At 38.6% G+C, this 26036-nt stretch overlaps 1 protein-coding gene across 1 annotated transcript in view; it reads right to left on the bottom strand.

Annotated features, from left to right (window-relative positions):
- The window catches only part of Myom1 (myomesin 1), a 132110-nt gene that overhangs the window by 71673 nt on the left and 34401 nt on the right, over positions 1-26036 (bottom strand). The window contains exons 6-11 of the mRNA XM_047525880.1: positions 18247-18339; positions 16174-16262; positions 15988-16050; positions 12343-12507; positions 8303-8464; positions 1892-2033 (exon numbers count right to left, since the gene is read on the bottom strand). Coding sequence (XP_047381836.1) covers positions 1892-2033; positions 8303-8464; positions 12343-12507; positions 15988-16050; positions 16174-16262; positions 18247-18339 — 714 coding nt within the window. The remainder of the gene's footprint in view (positions 1-1891; positions 2034-8302; positions 8465-12342; positions 12508-15987; positions 16051-16173; positions 16263-18246; positions 18340-26036) is intronic.

Raw genomic sequence — 26036 nt, 5'->3', positions numbered from 1 at the left:
CCTCCAGAGACAAATACGATATTTGGCTATTGACCTGATTGATAGAGCTTTAGAGACTCAACCTGTGGTTGAGTTATGCAGTGTGAGGATTAATTCATCATTTTTTACAAGCTGAAAATGGCACTTTTAGTTTATATCCCTTCCCAATATGACTCTATGTCCAAAATATATGATTCCCAAATGAAGCTCGTGGGGGTGGGCGCGTCAGTGACGGTGCAGAGGAGGTTGGGGGGGCGGTTTCCATTCTTTGAAGCAGACAGTAGTCATTTTCTTCAGTGCTAACATAAAGTACTATCAGAAGTAGTTTCAGTTTGTGCCTTGCGTCCTTTCCCTCTCAATCTTTCCTTTGTGGAAATTCTGGAGCTGCTATGTGTGGGGCATGGCAGGGAGCTGAGAGGACAGTTCTCCTCCAGCCTGGTCTCCAGAGGTTCTGCTAGGACCAGTGCACTCTCCCTCTTCTCTTTGCAGACACTGTCATGGTGACACAGTGATAAGAGAGGGTGCTTTCCAACCCTCATGTGGGCAGAAAGAAAGGCAGAGGGCCACCATTCTAGAAATTTCTACTGCATGTTGGAGCAGAAAGAACACAAACCTATAGCCAGGATAATATGTCAATCCCAGTTCTGCTACTCACTTATTGTTATAGATGTGAGGGTTTTTGTTGTTGTTGTTGTTGTTGTTGCTTGTTTGTTTGATACAAGGGATTAAAACCAGGGGTGCTTAACCACTGAGCCACATCCCCAGTATTTTTTTTCTTTTTCTTTTTTTGAGACAGGGTCTCACTAAATTGCTTATGACCTCACTAAATTGCTGAGGCTGGCTTTGAATCTGCGATCATCCTGCCTCAGCCTACGAAGGTGCTGGAATTACAGGCCTGCATCACCGCACCCGACTAATGTGAAGTTTCCTTTCCTTGGTACAAAGCCATCGTATTATGGGAACATGGATTAACTGTCCCCAGTGGTTTCCCCTTTCAAAAATGAAAAGATAATTATTTGAATAGAAACTAAGAGAAAAATGTCTTTAGGCCAGTAATCTAAATATATTGTCTATATTGTTCAAACTCACTGGATGATTAATGTGTAAAACCTAGTTACCATAAAAATTAGAACCATTAAATTTTGGAGAATGTGGGGCTACAGCTGTAGCTCAGTGAGGCACTAACAGGTGAGGCACTGGGTTTGATCCTCAGCACCACATAAAAATAAATAAATAAAGTAAAGATATCGTGTCCAGGGCTGGGGAGATAGCTCAGTTGGTAGAGTGCTTGCCTTGCAAGCACAATGCCCTGGGTTCGATCCCCAGCACTGCCAAAAAAAAAAAAAAAAGATATTGTGTCCATCTACCACTAAAAAAAATTCTTTTTAAAAATTTCAGAGAATGTAAACAGCAAGAATTTGTAGATAAGAGCATCATTTAATGCCTGGGGTTTTGTTGTTATTTCTTGTATAATTTGAAATCACACCCTGCAATTTAGATAAGAATTTGTGTTCCTAAAGTCAATATTCTTAAATCACTGACATACTAGGAATATGGACATTAAATATATAGAATGTCAGATATTTCATTACTAAAGCGGCTCTTTTAGGTCTGCCAATTTAGAATATTCTTGCCAAGTTAGTGACTTGAATTGGTGGTCAAATTTAAGAATTTACCTTTGGAATTTAGGTAAATAGGTTGATAAGAATATGTAGATATAGATGTGTGTGTGTGTGTGTGTGTGTGTGTGCGCGTAGAGATAAAGAAAGAATGAGAATGAAGGATGGAGTATGAAGGGTGGAAGTGGGGGACCAGAATAGAAAGTCTTTCACCTAGGGATGATGGCAGAAATCAAGCGTGCATCTTTATATAGGGTCCAAGAATGCTAACTGAAGTTAAACTAAGCACTAACTTATCAATAAAATATCCCAGGATAGGGCTCCCTCCGTCTACAGCTGGCTGCTTCCAAGAGATGATGATGTAATCTTTGTTGGCATCCAAGCACACCACATCCAAGGGCGAGGCGGGGGCTCCTTCAATTTCTGCATCAGCATCTGTGGAGACAGAGAGGAAACCCACCAGACGTCACAGACGGGCTCTGCCAGCTTGGCAGGCTGCGGTTCTGATGCACACATTTCTTACCAAACCACCACAGTGGCTGCTCTTTGGCTCTAATAGAAAAAGTTTCAAAACTTGTAATTTGTTTACCACTATAGCAATGTGTGCTTTTCACATCAGGGAGAAGAACATGATGTTAGAAAACAGAAAGGGCTCTGAAAAGAAGCCACGACCTTTGCCTCACAATTCTTACTGCCCAAAATGTTCCAAAAGAAAATGAATGGGAGATGTCAGAAATTGCTATTGGACAAATCACTTGTGCCAGAAACTCTGTTCTTAAACCATTGATTGTGCAATGTTACTAAGAATCTATGAAAGAGTCCAAAGGGGACAAACAGCCCCTTCTGTCAACTTCTGGGTACATCCACAAAGAGAATAATAACCCTGGCTTTTCCCATTCTTAGGCTGGGCATTTCCACTCTGACGGAGAAAAGAAAACATCCTTTTTAACCGAATGATTGCTCCCACACTGAAGATACGTGGGCAAAGAACTCTGACACTATATCCACATCTAAGCCTAGTTTATCTGAGTTTAGTGAAAGTCCAGGATAGTACAAGAAATGAGGACAGCCACTGTTTATGAAATGGGATCCTCTGATAAGACGGTCCCCTCAGGCACAGCTAAATTAGTAAATCAGAGCTGCTTTGAGAAGAAGAAGAGGAATCAAAATATTCAGCAAGCAACCTTTTCAGTGAGAATGATTAAGAGGAAAAGTCCCTGGAGGAAGGGTCCCCATTTGCTGATTCTTCCTGGCATTTGACCAATCCTTTCATAAATGGAGTGAGTAGGAAGAAAGGCTGAGATGTGGGGGAGTCACTCACCCAAGGGAAAACACTCCTGATGACTGAACAAACACTGTCTTTCCCTCTGATCTACACTCTGTAGCTCTTAATGAGTTATTAAGATATCTGATAACATGGCAGGAATATTTGCAGACTTCTGAATTTAATAAGTTTGCATTACCTGTGAAGAACTCACATTGTTCGGATTATGAACATTCTGTTTCATGCCCCATAAACCAGCAGGGAAGTGTCTCTAGGAAAATATCTCCTGCAGATGTGCTAGAGGAGTATCTAATTAGAACTGAATGCAGAATCCCTCTCATGCCGCACAACAGGAAATGAGCATGTTGGTGCAGAGAAACATCTTTCCTTCCAAGTTTTGAGAACTCTGAGTGGTGGGAGCGGTGCTGCTGGTGGTGAAGGTACAGCAGCAGCATTACAGGAGGCCGGCTGGGACTGGTAGGCCTGAGTGGCAGAAGAGGTAGTGCTAGAAAGTCACTCAGCCTCCAGGGGGACAGCAGGGGGACAGTAGCCGTGTACTTTTGTTAAAGGCTTGTAACATAACAACCAGCAACCCCTGCATTGATGGAGCAGAGCTTAGTTAGCTGAGCAGACATTGCACTGATGTACAATAGCAGGGATGTCTGCAGAACAGTAGGCATCAGGGAGCCACTTTCCAGCATTTTGATGACATTGTTTGCAATAAGCCATATGTGGGATGGACTTGACCATCTCAGTTACTCAGATGTTCATTCGTTTATTCATTCCTTCAATTATCTTCTGGGGCTAAACACAAAAGCTAAAAAATAAGAATCCTACTTTTTTTCAAGAAGGTGCAATACAATGGGATAAACAGAGTTGTCTTAGAGTGACAAGAGCACAGCAGTGAAGTGACATCACATAGTGTCTGGTTTCCAGCCGCTGCTGCATAGCACCCACCCATAGGACTCATTCAGTGAGCATGAACCCGTCTGTTCTCCTCTCTCCCCACCTTCCAAACAGTCAAATGTTTTGTAGATTTTCTTACCTGGGTCAAGAGATTAGCCTGCTCCTCCTCATATTTTGATCTCAGACACAGACCACTAATAACTATTTTCAAAATGTAATTCTATTGTTTATCTTTATTATAAAAGTAGTGCGTCGTTGTAAAATAAATTATAATAAATATTGCTAAGGGCTCTTTTAATTCCATTCTTCAGAGACAACTCCTACTAATATATTGGCCTAAGTCTAGATTTTTTTCTATACTTATAAGCTCCAAAATGATTATTTTTGAACAAAAATGAAGTTGTACTATATTGTTTGAAATAAACTCTTTTCTTGATAAAAGTCTATATCAATAGATATAAGTATATATCATTAGTTTTTGTTGCTGCGTGGTATTCCATTATTTATATAGAGCATTCATATACTTTATTATACATATAAGTATGTATTTACATATATTTCATATATGCATATACATACACAACATATTTACATATATTTTATATATATATATATATACCCACACACTTTCATATACCACATATTTACATGTACACTTTACAACTCCCATATTGGTAGATATCTAGATTTTTTTCCCAGTTTTCCCAAGCACAAACATTTTTTCACTTTTGTCCATTTTGTTCCTAGAACTAGAATAGTTGGAAATGTGTGCTTTTGATACACAGTGGCAAAATACCTTCAGAAAAGCTGAACCAATTTATATTTACCAGCTGTGCATAGAAGTGCCTGTTCCTCCATTTCTTAACCCCAGGATTTTAAAAGCCTTTTAATCTTTCCCCTATGGTAGATGAAAATATTATTTTATTTCAATTTTCACTTCTTAAATTATTTTTTCATATACTTATTTTCCATTTTCATTTCTTCCTTCATGATGTTTCTATCCCACACTTTATCATTTTTCTCATCTGTTTCTCTCAACATGTGTGTGCACCTGCACCTGTGCGTGTGTGTGTGTGTGTGTGTGAGAGAGAGAGAGAGAGAGAGAGAGAGAGAGAGAGAGAGAGAAAGAACGAGAGAGAGAAAGAAGGAAATAATATAGTATGCAACAAAATAATATCATCAGATATCTCTGGATGGTAGACAACATATGGATGGCTGGATGGCTTTTCTTTCTCTTTAATTTCTTTTTTGCTTATACATATAATCTATATTTTCACAATGAACACATATCTGTGTAATAAAACCCTGACCAAATGTGTGCAGCTCTGCAAAGTGTTTCTGCAGACACCTGATGCTTTATACATTAATTATGCTGGTGCAGAAGCTATTTTCTAAGCAGCAAAATACTAAAGTTCTTTAAAATAAAACCACAAAACTGAAATGGCTTTATGCAGCTTAGTGGATACAAAGTTTTAAAAACAAAGCATCATTTAAGACTCTTTGGCAGCTAGTAAGGTGATCCCAGGCTGAGACTGAAGTTCTAGGTCAGTGAGTTCCAGGTCAGCCTGGACAGCTTAATGAGACCCTGTCTCAAAATAAAATTAAAAAGGGCTGGAGGTATAGCAGTGGTAAACCACTTGCCTAGTATGTATAGAACCTGGCTTCAATCAACCAGTACTACTAGAAAAAAAGAAAAAGAAAAAAAGCTACTTTGGAAGTTTCTTTAAAAGTTAAATATAAATTTATTATATAACCCAAAAATTCTACTTGTGGGCATATACCCAAGAGAAATGAGGGCATAAACCCATAAATATGAAAACAAATATTCAGAGCAGCATTATTCATAATAACCCAAAAGTAAAAACAATCCAGCTGTTTATCAACTGGTGAATGTACAGACAAAATAAGGTGCATCTGTATATTGGAAGACTGCAGAAAAGGAATAAATATGTGTTATAACATGAATGAACCTCGCAGCATGCTAAATGAAAGAAGGCAGATAGAGAAGGCCACAAATATCCAAAAATGTCCAGAAAGGCAAATCTGTAAGACAGAAAGTAAGTTAATGGTTGCCAGAGGCTAGGTTGAATATGGGAGCAAGAAACAGGCATGAGATTTGGAGGGATGGAAATATTCTGAAAGTGAATTGTGGGTAATGATTGCACAACTCTGTAAACACACTAAAGATAAAAGAAATGTGTGTTTACATGAGTGACTCTTATGGTATATAAACTAGGCCTCAATAAAGATGTTTTTAAAACTCGAACATACGTATCATTTAAAATAACCCGCATGCGCTGGGGTTGTAGCTCAGTGGTAGAGCACCTTGCCTAGCACATGAGAGGCACTGAATTCGATCCGCATAAAAATAAATAAATCAGATAAAGGTATTATGTCCATCTACCACTAAAATTTTTTTAAAAAAAAAATACAAAAATAAAACATAAATTACAACCTTTTCTAGAAGTCGTTACATTCTCAGTGCAATTGCTGAAATGGAGCTTTCCATTTTTTCTTTTCCATTTATCCATTCAATCCTCTTGTATCAACATCTGATAAATTCTAGAATTCTTCCATTTTCTTAATTTGCAAATTTGAAAATTGGCCTAAGTATAAATTTCAAATTTTGACATTTCTTTCCTATTTCCCAGTCTAGTTAGTCATGTGAAGTCTGGCCTAAACCTAGGGAAAAGGCACAATTCTGGGTGGCACTCAGAAGTGCTGAGGACATGCATGGTCCAGGGTTCCCAGAAAAAGTCCAGGCAGGAAGCACCAAGGTATATGGTTCTTGGAGTAGCTGGAGAGGTCTACTAGTTCACCTAAGACAAGTGGGAGCAGAAGCAAAAACTGCTTATTCAGTCCTTTTCTAGCCAGGTCTATCCACGTGGGTTGGCTCAACAAGCAGATTTGCTGATGAGTGAGTGCACTGAGTGAGTCCATTTTCACTGCAATTTTGCAGAAAGATAGCTCCTCTCTTTCCCTGGCAATATTGGCTTTGCCCGTAATGTTTTTGGGGAAGAGAAAGACTGCCACATTTTTCAGATGTTGTAGATATTTCTTTATCTTTAAAATCCTGGGTAATGTATCAGAAGACCTGTAGCCTCGATCCACTTCTGCTCCTGAGTAAATTTCTGTACTTATTTGAGCCTCTGCATCTTAAAATTAGGGATTGGATAGAATGGTAATCCCAGCTTTCTTTGTGCCACAAACCCTTTGACAAGCAGATAAAACCTAATAGTCCTTCAGAGAATAATACCTTTCAATGCACAGAATAAAATATATGAGATTACAAAAGAAATCAATTATATTTAAATACAGTTCTAATCACAAAACCTTTGGCCTTGGTGAGCCCCATTTAAGGGCATCTGAACAGACTCAAAATTCCATCTTGATCAAAATGGTTGTAAGCTTATGATTCTATTTAGTGCCTAAGAGATAAAAATTAGTAAGTCTATTTGTATTGTTTGTAGTTTAAATTTTCTGTGTATTATGATGCACACCATAAAAAACTTCCAGGATAGCCAACGTTTACAGTCAGCAAAAGGTGCGGCTGGGAGTACGACTTTGATATACAAATCAACCAATCCAGAGCCATCCCTCCTCTATCTGGTTCATACATCCCAGGAGGCAATATTCCTCTGCCTTTGTCATACCTGGGCCAGGTACCAGACAACCAGAGACCACCCCTATAGCTCAGAGTCCACCAAAATTAATCAAACTAGCCAGTCTTCAGCTCTTTACCTTGCCCTACCTTGCCTTTCCTGAAATGACAATAAAGGTCATGGGTCACTCGCTCCCCTTGCTACTGCTCCTTTTGCTTCCTGTCCAACCCAGATGCTTTCCCAGGTGGCTCTGCTGTGCCTCCTGTATCTAGAATCTGTGAGTGCAATAAGCTCTGTCTTCCTTAGGTTCTCCTGTATCTCCTCTTGTGGCTGCACTTAAATAACCATCACACAGAAGAACACGGAACACACCCTGGCAGCCTCAAACTGTTAACTCTCTTCCAAAGTGCTAGGATCCCACGAAGGAATAACATCCCACTTGTGTTCATCGATCCATTCAAGACACTACTGAAAAAAGAAAGCTTCACCAAATCGACAGTTATAGAATTAAGGTGAGGCACCTCATTTCCTAGATCATCGAGACCAAAGTCATAAGTAAGGGGCAGTCATGAAATATTAAATTTCCTCTCTAACATACATATTAAACAGTAAATAACACATCTTCTTTTGTGGCAGCTTCTACAATTTGAGATGGCTTTCTATTTCATGAGAATTTAGCATCTCCACTCAATCACTTATAGAAAACTCACTGAAAATGTGGAAAGTCCATGATCTGGGAACCAATTACCTTTGTACTGGTGCCTTCAAGGATCACCTTTTATACTTAGGTTTGATTTTACCAAAAATTAATACTCCTATTTTAGATAATCTGGAAGACATTTCAAATGGTCCTCTCATCATTACATGTTTGGATAGACTGATTTGGACTTGTCTTAGATATGGTTGGGTGTTCTGCTTTTGCTAGGTCTTACCTCGAACAAACACATAAGCGCTATATTGTTCATAATATTCTCCCATTCGAACACGGATTGTATAAAGGCCTTCGTCTTCTTTGTTGAGGTGAGAAAATGTCAGTGTTGCCCGATCTCCACTCCAGTGTGGTTGTACCCATTTTGATGGAGAAATAGGTGCCCCTAGAAATTAAAAAAAAATCAAATTAATTGATTTCCCCCTCTGTTCCTCCCAATTTCTTCTTCCCTCTGCTTTATTCCTCTCCCTCCCTCTTTTTTCTCCTTTTCTATATTGAAAGCTATTTGACTATTAGAGGAAGTCCCTAGAGCTTTACAACCTTCTGCCATCTTTACATTAGTAAAAATACTAGACAGAGGTGAGGGCCCTGGATCAGACACATAATTTGCATCACTCAGTAGAAAAATTAAACTGCCAAGCCCTGTGTTCCAAAGGCAGAGTAAAAGTTCAGTTAAAGGTGCTAAATTATAAGACTTTTGTTTTAAAGTTTTTTATTACATATAAAACATAATAGGGATCATACGAACTGCAAAAAATAATATTTTGGTGTCATAATTTTATAATCAATAAATAACAGTACTAATGTGTCATCTTGATTGATAAGATATTTCTGGCTTACTTTTCTGCAAATTTATTTGTCAGTCATCAAAATGTATACTTTGAGCAACTTCATTTAAGAAAATTTTTTTTAGTTGTAGTTGGACACAATACTTTTTACTTATTTTTATGTGGTGCTAAGGATCGAACCCAGTGTCTCACAAGTGCATGCAACTTCATTTTTAATCAATATAATCAAAGCACTGTCAGTCACTCTGAAAATGCAAGCTCATTAATGAATCTGATAAGTTTTTATTTGGAGAAGAATCTTTTTGCTGATTTAACTGTTACTGGAACTATTATGAATATAATGTAGGCTATAACAACATTGGGTTAACTTTCAGATAATCTATTTCAAAATACAAATCTTAGTACTCTGGAACGATGATTCCAGAGAAACAATTTTTCTAAAAAGATTTGACTCCACACAAATCAGTTTCACATAATTCTGAATTTAATTTTAAAGGTAAATTCACATAATTGCATTTTAATAATTCCTCTGGCATGTCCTCTCACATGAGGCAGGCATACAAGAAATCAAAAATGATTTGTGATTTGTATATAATTAGAAATACCTGTTTATGCTTTCTGTTACTGTATCTAATTACAAGGAAAAATTAGAATTGACCTCCTTGTTCATAATTGGTTCACCCAAAATTCATACAAAAATCATGTTCTTTCCATTAAATCCTATAATCTTTAAATTCAATGTGTATTTTTCTTTTCTTTTGTACTGGTGATTGAAACCAGGGATGCTTTACCACTGAGTCACATTCCTAGTCCTCTTTTTATTTTTTATTTTGAGACAGGACCTTGCTACATTGCTGAGACTGGCCTTAAGCTTGCAATCCTCCTGCCTCAGCCTCCCAAGTTGCTGGAATTACTGGTGTGCACCACCACACCCAGCTCAACGTTTCTAAGCCTCAAAACCAGCCATTCGAAACTCTTTGAAGAACTCTAAGTGCCTTATGCATGTTCTTTGCAATGTTCATATGTGTGCTTTTATATGTAACATGTAACTGACAAGGTTTACTGCTTGCCAGCAGTTCCTGTCCCTAGGTGTCTCAGACTGCTCAGGTGGGTGCTCACGTACATGCCCAAAAGTCAGGCCCACTCCTCTGTCCAGCATGCTGGGGGCCTGAGCCTTAGTGTGGCTATACTGCCACTTATCGTATGTCCTCTGATTATGCGCATGTTCCATAGACCCACGGGCCTTCATGTATAAAACACAAACTCAAAGATAAAATGATTAAGAATATCAAGATGGTGATGGCAGAGTATTAAACAAAGCTCAAGTCCCCTCCCAGAGTGGTCCTGTGAGACAGCACAGTTGGCATGCCCAAAAAGGCAGCTCTGGAAGGACCTATTTCAGTCCCATCGCTTTCATTAACAAATCGTTTAACCTCTCTGGGCCTTCATTTTTGTTTCATGAACAAAATAGAATTTGAACCATCATCAAATCCCTTATAGGAAATACCACAAAGCATTCTCATTTTCTTTTACTTTTCTATGCATTTCTGAAGTTTATTTTATAAAGCAGTTAAACAGAAAAAATTGTCTGATAACCTTACTAATTATACAGAATAGCTAAATGTGTCTGGAATTTTACAATTTTTAATAACTTTAAAGTCTAATCTTCTCTAGAAATAAGTCTTAGGATAAATTAAAAGGGATGATGAGAGTTTCCAGATCCCTTTGTTATTCTTTCTGTGACATATCTTTCATCAGCTGGAGCTAATGTGGGATTAGTTATACACCTGAGGGGGGGTTGGATTCCTTTAGTATCAATGCATCAATGCCTTTTTTTTTTTTTTTTTTTTTTTTTGTGGTGCTGGGGAATCGAACCCAGGGCCTTATGCTTACAAGGCAAGCACTCTACCAACTGAGCTATATCCCCAGCCCCAGCATCAATGCTTTTTTTCAATACCTGGATATAAAGGGACCTAGACAGATCACAAAAAGTACAAATTTTCCTGAGTTTTTATTTTTAAGTATTAGATCTCATGTTTCAGCAACATAGGAAGAGGCTCAGGGTAGTAAAAAGAGCTTGGTCTTCAAAATAACAACCACCAGGTCTTGAGATCTCCTGCAGTCAGAATTTGGCTGTGTCATTTACTGCAATGCCTTATACGCTCCAGAGTTTCAATGTCATCATCTGTTGGGTGAGATAATCTGGTATAGAAACTCATAATCTCATAATCTGGTATAGATTTGGATCTAAGATTTAGGATACTAATTTAGATTATATTATTTAGTAAGTTCAATGCTTTAACTAATTATCTTGCTTTGATAATTTTTTGTTTCCTTTTCTTTCCTTTCCATTATCTAGACTTTAACCAGACAGGATTTTAAAAGGGGAAATAAAATCCTCATTTCTTTGTCCCGCTAAGGTATCATGACTCTAGAGCTATTTAAAATAAAATAAGGTTAAGCAGTTACTTAAAGCCAGCGTCATGGACAGTGACAGTTTTCTTTCTCTTCTACCAGTAACAGTTATAATATGACATAAAATGAAAGATCATTTGATCTACTTTTATGTCCTTAAAGAGATGTCAATGTAGCATATTTTGTATGCAGAATGTACTTATTATAAATTTAAAAATTAAAAAGAGCCTTTAATATATTAAAACAGAAGTGCCAAGGTGTAAATTTTCTCTGAATTGACTCTGATGCTTAACATCAGAAATTTATTGTTTCATAGGTTACACATGTATTTAAAAAATTTTTTTTAGTTGTAGATGGACACAATACCTTTATTTTATTTATTTATTTTTTTATGTGTTGCTGAGGATAGAACCCAGAGTCTCACACATGCAAGGCAACTGTGATACAACCCCAGTCCTATATATGTATTTTTTAAGTTTCAGAAATTTCTATGGAATAAAATTAATTTAAAAAATTAAATAGGCTTTTTTTGGTAATTCTTTTTTTTTTTTTTTTTTTTTTTTTGGTGGTTCTGGGGATTAAACCCATTGATAATTCCTTTATTTGGTAAAATGCCTTTCCTCATATACCTATCACTTATACATACAATTTGTTTTTTTGTTTGTTTGTTTTGTTTTTTGCTTTTTTTTTTTTTTTTTTTTTTTTTGTACCAGGGATTGAACCCAGAGTTTAACCACTGACCCACGTTCCTAGCTCTTTTTTAATTTTTGAGAGTGTCTCACTAAGTTACAGAGGCTGGCTTTGAACTTGTAATCCTCCTGCATTAGCCTCCCAGGTTGCTGGGATTACAGGTGTGTACCACTGTGACTAGTGAGATTTTTTAAAATCACAAATGTATTATAAAAGCATTGCTATATTTATGTATGTGTAAAAAATTTTTTAAATTCAGCAGGTTGTCCCCTCTAATTTCCAGGTTATGTCTGCCCTCATAAAAAGCTCTGCAATCTGGTCTGCGACCTGGGGATAAGAACCTAAGTGAGAATTTGTAATCAAGACTCACCATTTCTGTACCACTGGACCTCTGGCTGGAAATGTTTGATTTCAGGAGTGATGACTACCCGGCAGCCCAGACTCATTGTCTCTCCCTCTCTCCCAAAAGACACATCGAATTTGTCATCGAAGTGGATCTCAAACTTGGACGCATAACCATAAGGGGTCACAGCAACTGAGCACAACAAAAACAAATATCAGTAATTTTGTTAGTCAAAGAGATACAAACATTTGAATAAACATAGGCAAAAAGCAGTTGTAATAAAGACTGGTTAAACGATTTATTTGGGCAAAAGTTTAGTTTTACCTAAGTATGTAGGACATACACATAATCTCATTTGAGAACTCTCACTTTATTGGTCTTAGAAACCAAATACTTAGTTTCATGATTGTAATGAACAGAATTTAAAGGGTCAGATTTAATGTCTTGTATGCAAACTAATATCACATATAGCCTAGACTTAAGATAGTGAAACCTCGCTGCAATTATGTACTTTTAAAAATATTTTTAGTTGTTTATTTATATTTATTTATCTGTGGTGCTGAGAATCAAACCCAGTGCCTCACACATGCCAAATGAGTACTCTACCACTGAACCACAACCCCAGCCCAATATATGTATGAAATTTTAATTTTAGATTTTGAGTTCATTTAAACTATACTGCTTATACTCTTGGGATCAAACAGCCATATCCACTACTCATAAAAATAGCTTTGCAGTATATTGCTTCCTTTTCTTTAGTGGTCTGCATTTTAAAAATATTATAAAAATGTCAGTGGAAGAAAACTTTAAAGTTTAAAATATATAACTTAGAAAAGACTATTCTCAATTTATAAGTTGGATAAATGCCTGCATCAACTCTTCCAAATTTTATTTTCTCTTTCCTCAAAGAAAAGGGGTAGGAAAGAAACAACTACTTAGTGATGGGGAATTATATGCCAGGTACTTCACATTTGACGTGTCATCTATCCTGTGCCACAACTTCCTAGCATAGATAGTATTAGCCTTTCCCCTCTTTCAGATGGAAATATGGAAGCTCACAAAAGTAATATACATGCAAAGATTTCACAGGAAGCACATAGACGAGGAAAGTGAAGCTTAGAGGGACTAAATAGCTACCCTCACTTACTCATAGAGCCAGATTCACTATACTGGCAGGCTGTTTCCCAGAAGGTTTGCTCTCAACCAATATAACGTGCTGCCTTGAACTGATGTGTTCCTAGGAAACCACTAACCATCAGTGAAATAATTTTTCTCCTAAGCACGTCTCCCATCTGCCTCATTTCTATGTGATGATGTTCCACTGAGACCCAAGAAAGAGTGGATTTGATTAGCTCTTGCACAGCACTGGAGGTTTGGGCTGGTTCCAATGCTGCCTGAAGGAACAGAGGAAACCAACAAGGAGGCTCTGCAGTGACCTAGAAGTTCTAGCAAGCAGTCTCCAACTTCCAGGTTCTTCCTATACCTGAGATTGGACTGTCTGGGGTGGTCTTGGGGTTCAGTAGGAAGCCAGCTTTACTAACCAGAAGATAAAATATCATTCCTTATTTAGTCATTTCCTCCACCCTTTATCCTATGTACTTGTCATTGTGGCAAAAATGGTTTAGGGTAGGGTTGGGAAATCTGTGGGCCAAATATGGATTGCCTCCTGTTTAGTACCATTGGGAATGGTTTTTAAATTTTTTGATGGTTGAAAAAAATAAAAAGTAAAAGAATATTTTGTGACGGAGAAGCCATTGGAAATTGAGAAGCCACAGGAAATTCAAACTCAGTGTTCATGGCTAAGTGCTGACTGGAACTCAGCCACGCTCTTTCATTTGCCAACTGTTTATGGCTGCTTTCATGTTCAGTGGCAGAGCCGAGTTGCTGCAACAGACATCATATGGCCCAGAAAGCCTAAGATATTTACAATCTAGTGCTTCACAGAAATGTTTGCCAAACTCTGGTTTAAAGTACAGTTTAGAATTAGAAAGGCTACAGGTTCTTATTCTACCACTATATGTGGTCTTGTCCCACTATTTAAACTCTAACCTGCTTCTTCATCTACATAGCACAGATAAAAATGTAGCTACTTTGTAAGCTTTTGGGGAGCTTTAAGTGAATCAGTACATATAAAAATATCTTAGTACAGTGTTTAGAACAACCGATCAATACATGTTAGCCATTAGAACAAAACCAAGGCAGGCAGCTTCGTCTCTGATATTTACCAGCATATTCTAAACACTTAAAAACCAGTACCTAATCACAGAGCAGGTACTCAATAAATATTAGTTGTAAGTATGAATATGAGACCTCTGTCTTCTGTTGGGAACAACTGTACTTAAGTCAGGGGCCTGTCAGAAGACGCTCTATAAAGTTGATCAGGAAGAGAAGTAGAGTAAGCTGGGCTTTAAGAACTTGACTTGACTGGAAGGAATATGCAGAAACATGAACTAAGGTGTGGTGATGGAAATGAGCAGGGTACATTCACAGGATGGAGGAATGATCAACAGGCAGTGTTGGATCGTTGAGAGATAAGTCATAGTTTCAAGTTTCCAACTATTCTATCTCAATGTAAATCAAGTGATGGGAAAAGGGCATGCATGACCTGAGATGTGCTCCTTTCTCACTTCTACCCATCATCCCCACCCACACATGGGACTGATACCAATGGTTATAACTTGAAATATTAAAGTTAAGGGCTGTCCCATGAAGTTAGTGAAGTAGGCATCGACAGATATCAAACTAACCATTTAGGTGAAATATCCTGGAGAAAAGGTCTTCCTCAACCATTTTCAAAACCACCATGCATTGTTTAATGTGTGGAAACAAGTGCAGGCTCGAGCATTATAAGCATATAATTATTTCAATAACCATAAAGAGTAAAGTTTTAAAATATGAGTAAGTTCTCATTTAGATAAAATGGTTGAAGTTCACAAATTTTCAAATTACCACTGACCAAAATAGTTTGAATAGTTTATTATTTAACCATTTCAGACCTGATTTTAAATTGTACATTATAAATAGATATATTGATTGATTCATGCATTATCAAATATGTACACTGTGTCAGGCAGTGGAGTTCAGAGATGAAGGGTTCAGGCTTGCCTTCGAGTGGTGGCTCAAGGATGAGTGGGAGAGACTGGTACATAAAAGTTAATGGTGTCCCATGTCACAGGCACTCGGAGGGCCTCACTGAGGACACCTACTTCTGACTGGATGGGACATAGGGTGGAGTAGAGATCATACCTGGTTCCTCAAGGGGATGATGCTGTCCTGGATATTTAAGGTTGAGTATGACTGTTGTGATACAGTGTAGATGTGTGTGTGTGTGTGTGTGTGTGTGTGTGTGTGCATGTTTGGTTACATCACTCGGCTCACGTTTGTATAATGATCTTTCTCGGTTTGAACACGAAAAGACTTTAAATCATTTGCCATTTTTAGCCTATCACATCTAGGCTTTCGAAGTGATTTGATCCCAAAAGAAAATAGTAACCAAAGAATCTAAAACAAACAAAAACAAAAGCAAAAACAAAAATCCCATAAAACTTAGTACATCCATCCTAGAATATATTATATAACATATAGTATGCACTTATTTCAGCATTATAGACTAGCTTATTCTGCTGTATTTTACATAAAGATGACATTTAGCAAATATATTATTCAGCTTACAGCTGAGGGGCATGGTAGAAGCCCCGGCGTGGAAGCGAGTCTCATCAAACTCTCCTTTATATCCTAGAAAAGGAAAGAGAAAAATGTGTGAACTGATTCAGATCGCTTTACTGATTTCTTAACAATAAGATGCAATTTTGCTTAAAAGAACAAACACTTTGAATAAAACAAATGCAGCAAACCTACTCTTTACCACAACTGAAGCATATGCTGAAAGCTCTCCTTTAACATTCATCGCTGAGGCCCGGTACTGAGCTGTGTCTTCAAAATCGCATCTGAAAGAACATACGGAAAGCCATGGCCATCACTGTCAAGGTTCTGGTTAATCACTGGCTGTTCTACTGGGGAACTCTCTGCAAACACAGCACACTGCAACTCAGTGGCGAACGTGTGGCTCATTGGGGCTCTCCATGGAGCTCCTGTCTCACTGGGGCTCTCCATGGAGCTCCTGCCTCTGGTCTGATTTTCTGTGGAATTTCGTACAGTGCAAGGGATCTACAGTTTCATGTCAGTAGCAGAGTGGGAAGTGAACACTTACTGCCCTCCCCAGCCTGAGTTTGTTTAAAATGTTAACAATGAAAAAAAAAAGGTCAACTAAGTGTTAAGCACATAAATCAAGGAATGAAACAATATTATGATAAACTTGTCTAAAGCTATTTGGGGAGGAGAAAATGTCCAGCCATGTCCTTTGTGGCAGGTAACTAACTCACTGAAGGTACATTGGAGGGTGTGGCCTCCCTGCTGCCCAGCTTTTCGTGGTGGGCACCACCTTTCAGTCTGGAGGGACCAGGGTAATGGGGAAGAGAAAGAAGCAGCCTTTCCTTAGAGATTCCCAGAGTCTCCCTGAACCACAAACCTGAGTGAGGTTGGTTTCATGTATGGTTCCGTGTTCTTGTTTCAAAACACCAGCAAGTGTTTACACGTCAATTCAACTACCCTTCAGCTGCACTTGGAATTTCAGCCTACAGCCTAACCCAAGAAGGCCCATTGGAATGTCTTATAAAAATGACACGAATGGTGTGAATCTACATCATGCACAAACACAGAAACGAAATGATGTACCCCATTTGTGTACAATGAATCAAAATGCAGTCTGTAAAAAATAAATAAATAAATAAATGATTTTTTAAAAATGGAATTAGGGAGAGGGGGATCTCACAGAAAGAGGAGCCGGCTAGGATTTCAAAGCAGGCTGCTTTGTGTCTTATCACACACCAGTTTCCCATTGTTCCACGGGGTTTGGTTTCATTTGTATAAACTTACTTCTTCTTACAGAAATTTTACAGACATCAATGGAACCCAGGAAACAAACATAGTTGTCTGTCTCATAGTTTTTAGATTTTGAAAGCAGCCACATTGTCCACTGCTGCGTCAGTAGAACCACCCACTGGCAGAAGTGGTGTGCTTAGCTTAGGGTCAGTGCTGGGTGCACAACACAGGTCCCAGGGTTCTGTCTGAAGTCTAGCATTAGTTGGGCCAACAGCTCTGCTCTGGGGAGAAGAATACAAATCCTTTGAGAATGGAACGATGTAAATTTCACTTGGACATTTTAGCACCCCGTGGCTTTATCTGAACTGAAAAGGGTTGGTAGCTTGTTTAATTTTTTTTTAATCCATGAAATTTGGTGTAGGTTTCAAAACCATTTGGGGAGACTTGATAAACCTTTGAGGACTTGGAAATTTTGATGTGGGGTCCACACTCAGATTTTGCTTTAGACTTTGGCTTTACCCTAAAACATCCAAATGTTTTATTGCTGTTTTGCATGCTCAGATTGACAGGCACATAGTTTTCCAAAGCTCCTGATGAACTGAAGGAAAGACAGAACATTATCTCCAAGTCCAGCCTCCTTTCAATGCTACCCACTCCAATCTCCATGACCTTTGTTGATTTAAAGCAAAAAAGTGTGACGATGATGTTGATTTAGGACTCTGAAAGGATAACTGGATAGAAATGCCTATTTATGCAACATATTTTCTTGCTGATGTTTACGAAAATTTCTCCAGTGTATGAAAAGATAAATAAAAAGATATGAATTAATTTTTCTCCTCATCTTTGACTAAACTCAAATATAAGATCACTTTGGGAAGCAATGTGGGCATGGCAAGGATTAGTCATGCGGATCACTTGTGGGTAAGAAGGTTCCTTATTGTCATCAGGCTATCCTGGGAGAAGAAGTGGCGAGTGGCTGTTAACTGGGGTGGTGAGGAACTTCCCTGAATCACTGTTGGATGACACACACAAACACTGGTGCTCTCTTACGTGTTGATCTCCAGAGTGTGCATTCCATATCGACTTTCAATAATATACTTTCCAGGGTTTGCATGGACATTTATTGGCACCTGGTTTTTATACCTGCAAGATGATGGAAATGAAATGAATTTTCAAGTGCAAACAACTACATGATTAAACACATACATACAATTCTTTCTTTGGGGTGGTACCAGGGATTGAACTCAGGGGCACTTGACCACTGAGCCAACATCCCTAGCCCTATTTTGTATTTTATTTAGAGACAGAGTCTCACTGAGTTGCTTAGCGCCTCACTTTTGCTGAGGCTGGCTTTGAACTCATGATCCTCCTGCCTCAGTCTCCTGAGTTGCTGGGATTACAGGTATGCATCACTGGGCCCCGGCTTATAATTTGTGTTCTTACAGGGACATCTTCTGTAAACAAGGCACTGAGGGTAGCAGCAGCATCTACCTAATAAATACAACTTACATTAGCTTAAATAAAATGCTCTTGCAATACAGTAAAACTTCTTGCTGAAGTACTTTCCCTTCTTCCATAAAATTTACTTGAAAAACATGGAGTATTCAGAAAAAAATGGGTGAATCTCAAGTACCCAATGTTAATGGGAAAAGTCAATTACAAAGAGCATAGACTGTAATGAATGTAAAATATAAAGTGCAAAAACATAAAGACCAAATATTGCAGCTGGAAGTCAGGATAGTTATTTCCTGGGATGAAGGGTGGGGTGTAAAAAAGGCATCTTGGGTACTGATAATGTTTGGTTTCTTGATTTGGGTGCTATTACATGGGTGTATGCAGTCTAAAATTCACCAAAACTCTACATTCATATGTAATATATGCTTTGTTGTATATATTATGTGTCAATAAAAAAGCTAAAAAATTGACCATTGTTGACATAACAATGGAGGTTTCATTGTTGACGCACTGTGTGGGATGAAAGCAAAATGTTCCTCTTGCTAGCATTCTTGCATGTCATTATTCAAAACAATGTTATTATAATGAAAGATCATTACATTTAAGTAGTTTATTCTGTCATAAACAAACATGGTTTTCACTTTGGAAAAACTTATAAAGCAGGAAAGGAAACTCTTCCCAAAAGCTAAAAGCTTCTCTTTTTCTGATTGTTCCATGGATGGTTAAACCTCTCAGCCCCAAGAGAGTGGGCCAGGCCACACAGAGGACCACACATCTGTAAGTAGCACCAGGATTCATTCTATGTCCTCATGTTCTCAGAAGCGGGTGGTTATGGTGCCAGATCAGGTTTATCTCCTTAAACCAATTCTTCCCAAAAGAGGAGCTGGGTTTCCCTTTCAGACAAACAGCTTCATGAGCACAAGTAATACTAATAACCATAAATGATAGAGGATTCACCAAATGCTCTATGTCTATGCAGTATCAGTAAATTCCTTGCAACTACCATATGAGGTGATGTTTCTTTGATTTCCAGAAAAAGAAATCAAGGCATGGAGAAGTTAAGGAACTTGCCCCAAGTCACCCAGCTAGGAAGAGCAGAGCTGGGATTTAAACCCAGGCAATCTGGTTCCTGACCCATGGATGTTTGCATTTTCCAATTACTCTCTATACAATTGCATTTTATTTCTTCAAACATTTGGAAATGATTGTGAGGAGATTTGGGAGCAGGGAAAGTAGTGGAAAGAGAATATCTCCATCCGTCATTTCTTTTGTCTCCCTAACTCCTCTCTCTCTCTCTATCTCTCTCTCTCTCTCTCTCTCTCTCTCACACACACACACACACACACACACACACACATATCCTATACCCCCACTGTGGTCTGGATGTGGTTTGTCTCTTAAGGATTCGTGTGTTGGAAGCTAGGTCCCCAATGTGGTGGTATGATGAGGTGATGGAACCTTTAAGAGATGGAACCGCTTAAAAGTGGATGCAAAATGATTGGGTGATTTGGATCATTACTCTTAGGACTGATAGAGTATTTCTGATGGCACCCTGATTAGTTCCACAAGAGTGAATTGTTATAAAAGAACAAGCCTGGTTCCTCCTTATCCTTTGTCACTATGTGATTTCACTTCTTGCATTAACTCTCACCATGATGCCATTGGCCATGTTATAACCTAGCTAAGGAGGACCCTCGCCAGAACTGGCACCTTGTTGTTTGGATTCAGCCTCTAAAACTGTGAGCTAAATAAACCCATTTTTTATAAGTTATCCAGCCTCAAGTATTTTGCTATAGCAATGGAAAAGTAATAGGGTTTCTAAAGCACAATCATTCATTTCCTTCTTGTTGTTGTTATTTTATTTTGAGACAGGGTCTCACTAAGTTGCCCAGGCTGGCTTTGAACTTGCCATCCTCCTGCTTTAGCCCCCTAAGTAGCTGCAATAACAGGTTTGGGGCACCTTGTCTGGCTACATTATTCATTTTCTTCAACTTGTTTCTGAAAGCATCACTCTCCTTTTCAAGCAGAATTTCAACTCATCCTTCAAGATTCAAATCAAATGCCACTCTTAAAATCCCACACAATATGAGTAATCAATCAGGATTACTTGGTTCAAATTGTTAACTATTAAGATTTTATCGGGCTGGGGATGTAGCTCAGTTGGTAGAGTGTTTGTCTTGCAACCACAAGGCCCTGGGTTCAATCCCCAGTACTGCAAAAAAAAAAAAAAAAAAAAAAAAAAAAATCAAGATTTATCAAAATTCTGATTGGCTCTGTGTCTCCTCTACTAGACTGCCAGTCCCTTCATGGGGACCGGGTCTGACCCACATTTACTTCTAGTCCCACTCCTGATGCATGACGAGTCATGGGGAAATATCAAGTACTCAGTGTTGGTTAATTGGATAGAAGGTAATTACTGTGTGATGCAATAGATACATTGCAGGTTCATTATTTATTTAATTTTCTGAAAGAATGGAATTTTGACAGACATATCCTTCATGATAAGGATACTTTTAAATAAGTACATACAAAGAGAGGAAGTTGACACACCCTGAGTCTTGCTTCCCTCAGATGTGAGTTGAAGAGGGTTGGTCTAGCTACAGTCACAGCTGCGCAGCAGGTGAAGTTGCATAACCCCTCCTCCACCCACAGAAGGCATTGCTGGTCGACCACATAATGTTTCCTGCCAGCCCAGAAGCCACCTCAGGCAGCTGTCTCACCACAGGGCTCTAAACAAATAGGACTATTTGATCAGAAATGGTCTGTCAAAAGAAATCTCCTGGCCACTCCTAATTTCCAATAGTCTCCTTTCTGATGAATGACAAGGTAGGACATGTTGATTGGCATGATCTTGGGTTGGATCGGTGTAGGTCATTTCATATTCCACTTAGAAGCTCCCTCTTGCTCCATTTTTTTCATGTGCTAGAGGGTTTACAGTAGCTCCTTTTAGCACAAGGAAGGCAATATGACACTAAATACTGTGGCGTGTGCTACTTGACCAAATGACAGAGTGACACTCAAGTTGGCTTCAGATCAACGATGCTGTTCATATCTCTATAAAGTTTGAGTTAAAATGGTATTTTGCAGCTCCCAGTCTGGCTTCACCAGTACTGCCTGACTTAGCACATTGATGACTTTCCCCCAGTTACATATTTCCACCACCTAAATACTCAACGACTCTTCTAATGTGACCACCTAGCAAAGGAAATTGGTTTAAAATATACACATAACACTTTGTGTGGCTTCCAGTCTTTTCTCTGGAACTCTGGATGTCAGTGGAAGAAAAGGGTTAAGTCAGAAAGCAGTTCCGTTCTCTTCCCTAAGGAATTTCACTTATGAGCCACTCAGGTTTGGGGTCACTTGAGATTGGCGGTCTTTAGTATTAAGTTAGAGAAGAAAGAACTTTCGGGGGCCGGGATGTGGCTCAGTGGTAGAGTGCTTGCTTAGCACGTGTGAGGCACTGGGTTCCATCCTCAGCATCTCATAAAGATAAATAAAATAAAGGTATTGCATCCATCTACAACTAAAAATATTTTTTAAAAAAAGAAGGACTTTCAGCCTGCTCTGTATACATTTTGCAGTTTGTTATTTCTGGAAAATGAAAATTCAAACTGGCCAGTCACTGGCTAATTTTAGAGAGTGATCTATACCTTGCGATTATTTGTCGAAGGATTTCTTAAATCCTTGCAAATATGTAGATGTATGCCATTTCCATTGTGATTTTCAAGTAGTTCATGAACTATCAATTAATGAACTGTACAAATGTCAGTTCAGATGTTGGACTGACTTTAATAATGAGAGGTTACAGTGAAAGCTCTTCAGTTGTGCAAAACAGAGTCAAGCAAAAAGCCTTCATGATAGTTTTTATTTTCAATCAACAAACATAGCATGCCAAAATGCTCTTGAACATTTCAAATCTCACCATGAATGGAATTGGTGCTTAAAATCCAACCTTAAACATTGAATAAATAGCTAATACCTACTTTAAAATTATCTGAAAGAAAGATCTACCTCATTAGGATAGATTTGGAATTAAATAAGAAAAACCTAAAATAAACTCCCAAACCCTTATGTTGGGAACTGATAATAATTTGCAAATAATGTTTGTTAATTATTTTTGGAGAGTATGGGGAATGAACTCAGAGGCACTCAACCACTGAACCACATCCCCAGCCCTATTTTGTATTTCATTTAGAGACAGGGTCTCACTGAGTTGCTTAGTGCCTTGCTTTGGCTGAGGCTGGCTTTGAACTCATGATCCTCCTGCCTCAGCAGCTGGGATTACAGACATGCGCCACTGCACCTGGTTGTTCTTAACTATTTTAAGTGCAAGCTATTTTCCTATAATAATATGGTAGGAACTGCTAAATTTAAATATATGGTAAATAGTGCTAATCTTGCAAATAAATTCAATGCATATGATTTCATGACGGAATATACAAATTCTAAAAATTTGCAAAAATAGAAGTTTTATAAGTCTCTAGAATCTTCCTACATTTAAAATATTTTCTTCCTAGATTTTGAATTATTTGTAATGCTTAATGATTAATTTCTTCAAGTGTCTATTTGACAGTGACTTTTGGACCAAAGAATTACAAATATTTTAAATATCTTGTTTGAGGACCAATGCCAGGATCCAACATAGATTAAACACAGGTGTGGAGTGAATAAATGAATTACTATACTCACTAATACCAATATATTGCTCCAGTGGGTTGTTCTGTATCCCTGCAAGTTATAATCAAGATCTCCATTGACGCCAGGTGCAGAGGCACACACCTGTAAACCCAGAGGCTCTGGAGGCTGAGGCAGGAGGATCTTAAGTTCAAAGGCCAGCCTCAGCAACTTAGCAAGGCCCTAAGCAATTTAGTGAGACCCTGCCTTAAAATAAAAAATCAAAAAGACTGGGGATGTGGCTCAGTGGTTAAGCACTCCTGGGTTCAGTCAATCCCCAGTACCAAAAACAAAACAAAACAAAACTCCATTGACAAATTTGATCTAGTTTTCAAATCAGAAATCCAATTAAATCTGGCCCTTTAAAAAAGGACCAAATTGCTAGGCATGGTGGCACACACCTGTAATCCCTACAACTCAGGTGGCTGAGGCAAGTTTGAGACCAGTGTTAGCAATTTAATGAGGCCCTAAGCAACTTAGCAAGACCCTGTCTCAAAATAAAAAATAAATAGAGGGACTGGGGTTGTAGTTCAGTGGTAGAGCACTTGCCTGGCATGTGTGAGCCTTGGGTTTGATCCTCAGAACTGCATATAAATAAATAAAATAAAGGTCCATTGACAACTGAAAAATATTTTTCAAAAATAAAAAAGGCTGAGATTGTTGCTCAGTGGTTAAGCACCCCTGATTTCAGTCCCTGGTACCAAAAAAAAAAAAGCAAAATTAAAACAATTTTCTTCTTTTAAAAAAAGAACTTCTTTCTTCTCTCCTATCTCATGTAATTTTAAAAATTTGACTAGGTAATATACTCATCTGCTCTAAGACCCAGAAGAGATAAAAGATACAGAGCAAACAGTAAGTTTCCTGATGCCTTCCATTCCTGTGATCCCCTTCTACTTGACTCTTCCCTGAGAGTCCATCGCTCCTCTCAGGTTCTTACATATCCTTCTGGAATTTCATTATGCAAATAAAACAAATACAAACATAAATTCTTTTTTTTTTCCTCTCCTGTTAAACTAACAGATTATTATGCAAGTTATTACCTAAAAATGGCCTATCAAGGGTTAAAACTTTTCTACTACATAAATAATTTCCTTCTGCGTTGACCTCGGTCCCCTCCAGGTGGCTGGCTTCACCATGGTGTGACGGCAGCATCCTCTGCAACCAACTTTGCTACTCAATCCAACACACAGACAGGCCGCCCTCTGCTCTCAGTGAGTTGGGAAGAGGATGGTGCTCCACGTCCTCTCTGCACCTGGCCTTGATGAGTGACGTGTGCTCCTGCCATTTAGTGCCCTCTGGGTAACCTCCTGTTCCACTTAAATAGAAGTAGCCAGTAATGTGGGATTAGCTGAAGAGTAGCTGCTACGTGTTCATGGCATTTGTTAGACTGCAGGGATTCCCATGACCTAACTGTGCCCAGTGGAAACTTGGAGTCCAACCCTCTGTGGCAAGGGTTCTGAGGGAATCAGGACCGGCACATGAGCCTCTGAAAGATGTGACTCAGGACTTAACTGTTAGGAGTGAGTGTACAAAGCATCATCCCAAACATATTCGCCTCATTCACCTCCGGCTATGCAGAAAGGGCCTGCCCAGTATTTCTTGCGTTCTATACTCCATGTCAGGCCCAGGAAGCTGCAGTTAGGTACTGAAAAGGCGTAAATGCCAGCAAAGTAATTACTAGTAACCTTGCTTCTTGTTTGGACTGTGGTCTCCCTGCTCTTTGGGGAGAATGATGCTTACCGAAGAGGATATACTCTACCAGCATTGCAAAACAATTTAGAGCTCCAGATAAAGACTTTTGGAAAAAGGCAACACACCCCACACAAGAATCTACTCCCAGAGGTAGATTGACCTGGAAATGAATGAGGCTTAAGTTTAAGGGTCCCTCCTAATTTATACTACTAATTTTATAGTCTTTTTTGTAAAGAGCATCCTTCATTGTGTAAGCTTCATGCCCCACACACCTGGATCTGACCGTTTTTTATTGCCAGAGCCTACTGTCAGTTATCTGTGAGCTCATTATCTGAATTTCATTCGCCCAGGGACAAATCTTATTCTCAGAAGGAGATTAGCTCTTTTCTTGGTTGTCCTGTGGTTTTTTGTTTTAATGTTTATTTTTTTCATTTGGTTGCAAGATGAGATTTCCTGTGAAAATTCTGTCCCTCCTGGGAGAACTTATGATAAGAAACTGAGTCCCAGTGATTTGCTTCAGGCTAGAGGGAGAGGCTGGTCTGGAATCTGAGATTCCTTGAAATTAAAACCAAAGCATCACAGGGGGTTCTGAGTGTAGAGGAGGCTCCTCCAGCCTCCCAATCTTCTCAGACAAAGCCGAACCAACACAGTCATGTGCGAAGGATTTGGGCGACAACTGTGATATTTCTTAGCTCTCAGTATGCATGAAAATGGACAGTACTATCTTTTAATTTAACTACGATCCTAAGGGTCATCAGTGTGGTCAGTTCATTTTTTTTTTTTTCTGGGGAGTTTTTATCTTTTTGTTTGTTTTTAAATTTTTTTGTTTCCAGGCTAGCAAAGCACAGTGGAGGGAGTTGAATCTCTAAGGTTCTGAAATCATATCCTTCTGACTTAATAAGACCATCAATGAGGGTGGTTGGATTTCTTGTTCCATATGCATTAAACAGGATAAATAAATGCTTAAGAAATTAATATTTCTGGAAATGATTTTGCATCCCTTTGAAAATTATCTTTTC

The sequence above is a fragment of the Sciurus carolinensis genome, chromosome 15 (assembly GCF_902686445.1).
Source record: "Sciurus carolinensis chromosome 15, mSciCar1.2, whole genome shotgun sequence".
In the NCBI taxonomy this organism is placed as follows: Eukaryota; Metazoa; Chordata; class Mammalia; order Rodentia; family Sciuridae; genus Sciurus; species Sciurus carolinensis.
This window is presented reverse-complemented; position numbering and strand designations above follow the sequence as displayed.